The sequence below is a fragment of the Laccaria bicolor genome, genomic scaffold, assembly GCF_000143565.1.
Source record: "Laccaria bicolor S238N-H82 LACBIscaffold_29 genomic scaffold, whole genome shotgun sequence".
Lineage (NCBI taxonomy): Eukaryota > Fungi > Basidiomycota > Agaricomycetes > Agaricales > Hydnangiaceae > Laccaria > Laccaria bicolor.
In genome coordinates, this window is record NW_001889900.1 from 41,808 (window position 1) to 50,745 (window position 8,938).

At 43.3% G+C, this 8,938-nt stretch overlaps 2 protein-coding genes across 2 annotated transcripts; one reads left to right on the top strand and one right to left on the bottom strand.

Annotated features, from left to right (window-relative positions):
* Positions 1–3,227: 3,227 nt before the first annotated feature.
* LACBIDRAFT_330700 (uncharacterized protein) lies at positions 3,228–3,749 on the top strand (the record flags this gene model as incomplete). The annotated part of the gene is made up of 4 exons (XM_001884992.1): positions 3,228–3,240; positions 3,290–3,385; positions 3,412–3,428; positions 3,486–3,749. The coding sequence occupies 4 exons, from the start codon at positions 3,228–3,230 to the stop codon at positions 3,747–3,749; spliced, it is 390 nt and encodes a 129-aa protein (XP_001885027.1).
* Positions 3,750–5,329: 1,580 nt separating this feature from the next.
* Positions 5,330–8,089, bottom strand: LACBIDRAFT_330701 (uncharacterized protein; the record flags this gene model as incomplete). The annotated part of the gene is made up of 11 exons (XM_001885082.1): positions 5,330–5,434; positions 5,469–5,831; positions 5,858–5,940; positions 5,976–6,317; positions 6,349–6,387; positions 6,472–6,643; positions 6,668–6,759; positions 6,812–7,189; positions 7,238–7,265; positions 7,490–7,635; positions 7,711–8,089. 11 exons carry the CDS (start codon positions 8,087–8,089, stop codon positions 5,330–5,332), a joined length of 2,127 nt encoding a protein of 708 aa, XP_001885117.1.
* Between the last annotated feature and the right edge of the window lie 849 nt (positions 8,090–8,938).

The window sequence follows — 8,938 nt, forward strand, 5'->3', positions numbered from 1 at the left end:
AACTTATTGCCTACCACCCCCTCCCTTATTGCCCACCAACCCCTCTCCCTCACTCCCCCCCCTTTTCTTGGTTCCTTTATTCCCCTTCTCCCCTTCCCTCCCTCATTGCCTACCACCCCCTTCCCCCTCCCTTACTGCCCTCACTCCCTCCCCTTCTCTTTATTTCTTTATTTAATAGTCAATAGTAATGTAAATCTATGTAGTTATATCCAATAAATTGCACCTTTGTCTTGTGAAATTTGCTGAAACATCTTCCAAGTATATTTGTGCTGGATTCAGGATGTAGTTCAAAAATATACCCCAAAGATATATATTTTCAGGATATAGTTGAAAAATATATCTTGGTAATGTATCTTGGTAATATATCCTGGTTCAAGATATAGTCAAAAGATATGTCTTGTGAATATATCCTAGTTCAAGATATAGTTGAAAGATATATACTGGTTCAGGATACAGTTTAAGAATATATCTTGGTTGTGAATGTAGTTGGAAAATGCGAGATATAGTTGAAAAATAGTTGATATATATGTCTTGGTTCAGGATATAATTAAAATATTCATGATACAGTTGTAACTGGATTCAGGATATGGTTAAAATATATATCTTGTTTCAGGATTTAGTAAAAAGATATATATCTGAGAACAACAAAGAACTCTGAGCAGCTAAAAAAAACCTGTAAACTTAAGCAACTCAGGAAACTTGGACTGAATAGCTTCAAGGTAGCACACTTCAAGGTTAGCACAGTGCTGTCTGAATGTCAATTTCAGACATTTTCAATGGTGTGGCATATGTCTGTGTTACACTTGAAACCCTACAGATCAGTCGAGTAACAGAAAGCATGAAGGGAATCATGGAAAATACAAAGAGGAACCCCATATTATGACATGTTGAACAACATTTCTTAGAGGACAATGGGATTTGTTATTTACAATCAAGTGTCAAGAGAAAGGGAGGGAGGGAGAGGAGGAGGAAAAACTTTGTGAACTCTTGTTTATGAAAGTGGGTTGGGAGAGATGATTGATATCACATGCAGAGGTTTGACTGGCAGGGTAGGGTAATATAGATGTTGGTGGGGTATGCAGATAAGGTGCAACTGGAGTTCTCAGAGCTGAAGTGAGCAGTGCCAAACACATGAACAAAGGATATCTTGCAAGCACCATATTTCATATATAAATTTGACAGCTTGGTCTGACATAGGTGCCACGTGGTGAAAAAAAAAACAGAATCATATAGAAACAGCAGAGTAGACTCACCAATCCAGTTGAGCATGCAGATAAGGTGCAACTGGAGATCTTAGAGCTGAAGTAGAGGCAGAGGTGGAGGGGATTGTATTATAAGGCTGCCCAAAGTACTTTGTGAACTCTGAGCAGCTACAAAATTCCATAGTACCAACTGCATCCATAGTGTTGAAGTTGATAATACTTAAGCAACTCAGGAACCTTACTGAATAGCTTCAAGGTGGATCACAGATGTTGCAACTTAGGAAACTTGGAGTGAATAGCTTCAAGATAGCACACTTCAAGAACTTTTTTAGTATCTTCATTTTGTAAAGATGTGGTAGCACAGTGCTGTCTAAATGTCAATTCCAGATGTTTTCGATGGTGTGGCATATGTCTGGGTTACACTTGAAACCATGCAGATCAGTCAAGTAACAGCAAGCATAAAGAGAATCATAGAAAATACAAAGAAGAACCCCACATTATGACATGGTGAACAGAATTTGCTAGAGAACAATGAGATTTACAATCAAAAGTCAAGAGAAAGAGAGAGGGAGAGAGGGAGAGGAGAGAGGGAGAGAGGAAGAGAGGAAAAGTAAGAGAGAAACAACAGAGAACTTTGTGAACTCTGAGCAGCTAAAAGAATCTGTAATGCGAACCATATTCATAGTGTCATTGGAAGTGGATGACACTTAAGTAACTCAGATAGATCACAGATACTATTGATGCTCCTTATTGCTACATACATACTGGGAGCACAGACCAGACATAGTGCCAAAACATCTGGAAGTCATGGCAGAATCTTCCAGAATATATACCCCAGACAGCAAAAAAAATCACAAGTTTTTTGCTGAAACTCGGACCCCTGACACCCCTACAGACCAGAAAAATATATCCTTACCACATCTGTTTCACAAAATATATCCCAAGGCCAAGCCAGGGCAAAAATATATTTCTAAGGTGTGACAGTGACATTTCAGGGTCTACTCACCAAAAATATATCCTTACTGCATTTCACTTGCAAAATATATTTTGGTGGTGTGACACAGACATTATAATTTTTGTGTGACATTTCAGGGTCCACATCTCAAGAATATATTTTAGATTTCAGGGCTTTCTAGGACCCATATATATCTAGAATATAAATGTGGTCCATGACATTTAGTCATGTAACTTACGTGGAGTTTGCATGACTAATAGTCAGTTGGCACTGGGTGACTGAAGTGCAGCAAGTGTAGATAGAACATACCGATGGGGAAGAATGAGAACACCTGAGCACTTTCTGAACAGAATGAGAATGATGTTGGAATCCATTCGGCGTTGACCTTGATATAGCCCACAGACTCGGAATGGGTTTGTGTTGTTGTGCGCACCTGTGGATGCCTGATCTGGGTGTTCGGGAATACCTACGGCTAACCCAGTAACATTTAACCCTCACTGCGGGTATGGGTTTGGGCCACTAAAGCCATGACAATCACTACTGGTAAGCTCAGTATTCGTGTTTAGAAGGGTCACTGAAGTAAATGTCAGATGCTGGAATGACAAAAGGAGATAGGACCAACGTTGGCGCTGTGTGTTACTTCAGGCACTGAAGCCGTCTTTGACATCTGTTTCGCGACGGCACTTGGAGTGTGGCTAGAGGCAGAAAATGAAGAGATTTACAGCTAACTGCATAACCGTAGACCGTCAGCGAATTGGTGAAGTTCCGTTATGACCTTTTATTTCTCACGAGAAATTACTCAGATGATGGCAGATCACAATCCCTCACAATCCATTGTAATCCTTGTGTGCTCCTCGTGAGGATGGATGGAGAGTATCATAGTCTTGTGGTTGGATAAAACCATATATGTAACTCTTATGTTTAATTATGAGACAGTGTGAAGAGGAAGAATTGGTCAAACCATAGCACTTCTCAGGTGTTCATGAATGGGAACACTTCTCGACAGTATCACAGAGATACAACTCCAGTTGTCAGCTGTTGTCAGTAGATTTTTGACTTTCCGAGCAGAGATGGAGTCATCGGGTAGGTTTGGCTGAGTTCAGAATATTGTGACATGTGACTCATGTTGAAGTTTGCAAATCCGAACTTGTTCCCAACCTTGTAACCACCACCTACTATCGCTCCCCAAGTCTGCGCATACACCTGCTCACCGATGTTGACCACATCGGTGAGTTGGTGTATGTGCCGGTCTAGTCTGGCCTTACCCTCTTGTGAGTCCTGCCTTCCCTGACCGAAAGTCCATCTCCTAATAAATCGCATTTGAGCAGGCCGCACTCTCAGAGGCCGTGTCTGTTCTCATCCATGGTACATGCTGCGGGAACCTTACTGCTGGTCAAACCGACCTTGTCGTCAGTGTTGGTGCCATCTACCTTCTCGCTCATGCCATCTACCTTCTCGCTCGTGCCATCGCCCAATCTCCATCATCGTTGCCATCGACATCAACCAACCACGGCTTGACTTTGCGAAAGACAATGGCTTGCCTCCCAGGTCTTCTCCCTCCCTATGGCCGATCAAGCCGTGACTTTGGGTGAACAACTTTGTCGCACAAAGGAGACCGCGCATTCTGCATTTGAGTTCTATCCATTCTCTTTAGGTATGCAGGCATTTACAGTTGTTCGTGGTCATTAGTCCTTGTTTTATTTTGTAACACAATACATATGTTTCAATTCTACGAACCATAAAATTGAAAGGAATGAATGTCTGAACAGTCCAGAATCCCTCATAAGCAATCAAAACAGATCATAACGTCGCAAAAGAATTTATGATAGCACAAGATTGTAAAATCTTGCTCTAAATTGTGAGAGATTGCCTAAAAACGCAGCGATGATGAGGCCTCATTAGACGTTGTGAGGGGGATTGAAATCTTATTGTAAATTGTGATGATTGTGGTGGATTGTGATCAATTTTGGACCTTATGATGGCTCAGGGTATTTCCCCTGATTTGCTGATGACCATATCTAAATTTTTCTTTGTGCACCTTTATTTGTACAAACAACTGTATTAGGTAGAACACCCTTCCAAGTTCACAGGTTCCAACCGCTCCACTCTTATGACGTGTGGGGCGGGATTGGAGCATTTGGAGCAACTACCGAAATGGTGCTAGAACGTGGAGCATTTGGAGCAACTACCGAAATGGTGCTAGAACGTGGAGCAATGGGCAGCGCATGCGAATGGGCGTCATGGTTTACATACAGTCATCCACCTGCTAATGATACACCCAAAATGAGAAATTAACTTCAACAAATTTGAGCACAACATTTCGCTACAAAAACTACATGAAGATCTCAGATAAATGCCCTTCTATGACCATACCAAATTTCAGAATATTTGACCCACACTTCACAGAGAAAAACTAAGATTATGGGTGTATCATTGAGTGGTCACTTCAGGCAACCACCTAACCCTACCCTCTTAGGGTAGTTAGTCCATGCCAGTAAGACTACCCTATGAGGGCCCAATACCATGGTATGTCCTACCTATTCCTTGGAGTCCCCTGGGGGTAGCCAGGTACTCCCATGGTATTTACCTGGACTTCCATGGTTGGCTTCCCCCATCCTTGGGAGTCCCAGGCCTGTGGGAGTCCTGAAGATATATTGCATGGGATTCCCTCACCCAAGGGAATCCCATCCAAATTTATTTTGTTATACTGGAACTCCCAAGCAATATACACAAATCCAGGTTCCAAATAGACTTCACTTAAAAGATAGCAAGCCAACAAGTCAAGTGGTACTTACTCATGAATCTGGCAATTATGCTATAGAGAGAAATAATATCACTGCAAAGATAGATCTTCTTGGCTCAAGCTAAACTCATACAAAAATTTTAGCTCTATGCTTAGTTCATTCACCTGCAGTGTCCAATCCTGATGAGCTGAATGGCTGGAAATCAAGTGGAAGGTTTGGAATGTTCAATTAATATGGACACCAAACCAATTTATTTACATGGATGAGAAAGTTAGTGTCCACCTGGATTGAATTCCATCAAGGAAATCAGCTGGTAACATATCTTAATAAGTCTTATAATTATCATGTAGAACTTTTAAAGGGTTGGATGGAAGGCCCACCAAGGCAATTGATAGCACCCCTATGTAGAGATATATCTGCAAGGGCTATCAGAACATCTGTGGGATTTCCAGCATGATCTGCACAGGAATCCCATTGCCTTTTGCTGGGAAGACCATGGATCTCCTGGGACTCCCAGAGAGGAAGTTGAATATCTATAGGACTTCCTGAAGTACCTCAAAATCTAACATGGGAGTCCCAAAGCCTGCCTGGGACTCCCAGAGAGGGAGTTGTGGACTTCCAAAGTCCCTCAAGATCTAACATGGGACTCCCAGGGATACTATCATTGGACTCCCAAAGCCTGCCTGGGACTCCCAGAGAGGGAGTTGAATATCCATAGGACTTCCAAAGTCCCTCAAGATCTAACATGGGACTCCCAAGGATACTATCATTGGACTCCCAAAGCCTGCCTGGGACTCCCAGAGAGGCAGTTGAATATCTGTAGGACTTCCAAAGTCCCTCAAGATCTAACATGGGACTCCCAGGGATACTATCATTGGACTCCCAAAGCCTGCCTGGGACTCCCAGAGAGGCAGTTGAATATTCATAGGACTTCCAGAAGTCCCTCAAGATCTAACATGGGAGTCCCAAAGCATTTGCTCAGACATCCATGGAAAAAAGAGAACTGAGGGTGGACTCCCACAAATAGAAACAGGAAGTTCTAACATAATAAGTTGCAGACAACATCAGACTAACTATCAAAATCCTCCCCACGGAAAGCATCTGCAAGGTCAATAGCCTCAAGAGTATCAATCAAATCCTCATCGAGACTTTCTACATCTGACAAATTCAGTTCGTCGACCCCGATGGATGGTCTGAACTCCTCCATATCATCGTAGTCATCATACAAACGTGAGGTGACTTGGGCGATTCGAGCAGCTGTGATCTCGTCATCTGTTGGGCCCCAGGCTGGAATAACAGTGTCAGCAGGTAAGGATTGTAAGGACTTCTTCCATATCGACAGGACATGGAGAAGTTCATCCTTTCGTAATTGGAGTTGATAGCGTAACTCCAGTGAATCTAAAACATGATGAGAAGCTACACAAAGGGGTCAAATAGCAAAACGTACCAGTGTTATCATATGCGGAACAGGTGACATTCCACTCCTCTGAATACCAGATTTGTAGTATCTTATGTTCATGTTTAATGTGCTCTTCCTCTTCAATGCATCTATCAAGCTCTAATCGCGCACGAATTCCGGACCTTACAAGATCGTCGCAAAGCCACAGTGGTGGGTCGGTCGTGGCGCCATCAAGTGAATCTTCCAATCCAGCATCCTGCCAGATTTCGTCGTTAACGTCCAGAGCAAACAGACCCTTCATGACAATCTTCGACGGGCAGACTGAGCCCGGAGGCGCCTTGCACTGAGCTTTTAACTGTAGCATTACATCGCATAAGTTGTTGTAGTCACAAGTGAGTTTTTGGATGCTAGGGTCACGACGCTTCACGGAATCTTCGAGATGATGGTGAACTTTGCACTCTGTTTTGTGGTACTAAGTAAACGCGGGGTGCAGAATGTTGAAAAGACATACCGTTGACATGGTTGCGATATGATTGTTCGATACGGTCAAGTTCAAACTTCCAGGAGCACAGCCTTTCACACAAGCATAGCTTGAGGGCTCGGGTGTTCATCCTCGCTGCAATAAAAGGGCTTCCGAGCAGCTTCCCAAGCTTGGTTCTTTCGTGAACACCAAGCGCCGACTCAGAAGCGTGTACCCAAGACTCCGCAGAACTCAAAGCCTTCTTAGCTTCAGCTAGGCACAATTCTGCATCACAAAGATGATAGTCTGAAGCTAAAGGATCCAATATGATGTTTTCTTGGTCTTGGACATGCTTCCTCAGGATATCACGTGCTTTTCGAAGTCGGATGGCTTCAGAGACTGCATCTTTCCCCTGGTTTCTTGTCTGTCCTGGAAAAACTATTAACGCTTGAAGTTGCATGTTAACATTGAACGTACGTGGAAGAGGTTTGGTCTGAGCCTGTACCTGCGCAGACCATTCATCCCGGAGGACACATTCTGCGAGCACCACTTCAGCAAGGTGTCGCTTTTCTTGACAATGACGAGATCAGCAAAGCAACCAGAAAGCCAGGCGACCAAGGGTTTCCTTATCTGCTTGTTGAACCTGTCAATCGAGAGTGTAAACGCGTTGATGTGACTATACAAGATACTAATGAGATGATATATTTTCCCAGATTAATAAAGACTTACCTCACACACGCGTAGATAAGCAATTAATTTCTTGATAGAATTCCAAAACCGCTTGCAGCCTTCGCCGTCGGAGAGTCCAAATCTGTTGCACTTTCGAGGATGGTATATGATCTGACAAGGCCACTGATGTCCGAACACATGAAACACTGAAATAGCAAAGATCAAGCAGTGGAGGTATGCACTAAGAAAACCCCAGTTGACGCAGCTTTTATGTAGCTGACAGCCAACATCGTAAAGTAACCCGACTGTATAATGGAGGGGCAGGTGTTGAAACAGCGTCTCAACGAGCGCCAGAGCATAATGCTGCTTCTCGCCTGCAGATCGCATATTGACGACCCATATCACACAGTCATGGCGACAGAGAAGAGCCATCAGTGCGGTGACGGCAAAAAACTGTGTGCTAGCCTTTTCACATGTTTCATTTGTGGCTGTGAAGCTCTTCTCGCAGCCGGCTAAGACAGATCGTGGAACCTTCAGTGCACCATCATAGCCATCTTCTTTGTCCGAATCAGGGTGGTTCCTACTAGTATCAACAGGCTTTTGGCGCTTCGCACCCTTCTTAGCCTTGTTCGGACGAATGCCCTCAACATATCCTTCCATCTAGTTTCTGCGCAAGCGTGGGCTAAGTTCGTTGCGAAGCTTTATAATCAGGAGCTCAACTCTCTGGGAGAGAACCCTTCGCAGCAAGACATCCATGAGCATTTCAAGGAACAACTCAACTATTATCGCAGTGTTGTTGTGGCATTTTTGGAATCCAAGCGAGACAACGGAAAGTTCCCGCAGGTGATAAAGAAAGTGGTTGAGCCATTTATCAAATTAGTATGTTATTGCTCTCTTAACATCCTATCTCCCTCATACTAACACATGTTTTAGGCCACCCGAGCTTACGAGGAGACTGGGATTCAAGTCTTTGGATTTGCCATTGACGTCAATGCCAATTCAACTTCAAGCTTGGCTTGGGGCGGTAGCCATGAATACGCACCCCTAGCTGTAGTCATTGCCCTACTCACCCACATTATTGCACTTAATGCTTTGCCATTAACCATGCATTCAGGCCAGGGGTCTGCAGCATGCATTGGCACCTGGGTTTGGCCTAGGATTTGTTGGGGCAGGCTTTTGGTAAACATATCAATAGTCTCTTATTTCCCTTCAAACATATAAAAGTAGGCAAAACACAAAGTTCCCATGTTACATAAATATAATTCTTGCTTCTTTATGTCTAAATATATGTCAATAATGCACAGTTCAAATTCTGAGGAGATATATATGTCCTACAGCTTTGTTTCTCCTAGAAAGGACACCTGAAAGTTTACCAAATATCTATTTGATAATGTTCTGACACTCCTAAATATTTTCCCTCTGTCAAATCTGACCGGAATAGGCTGGATGCGACAGATCTGTTTTGGATGACCTTGGGCCTTTGATGCCTTTGGTACACAACTGTCAACA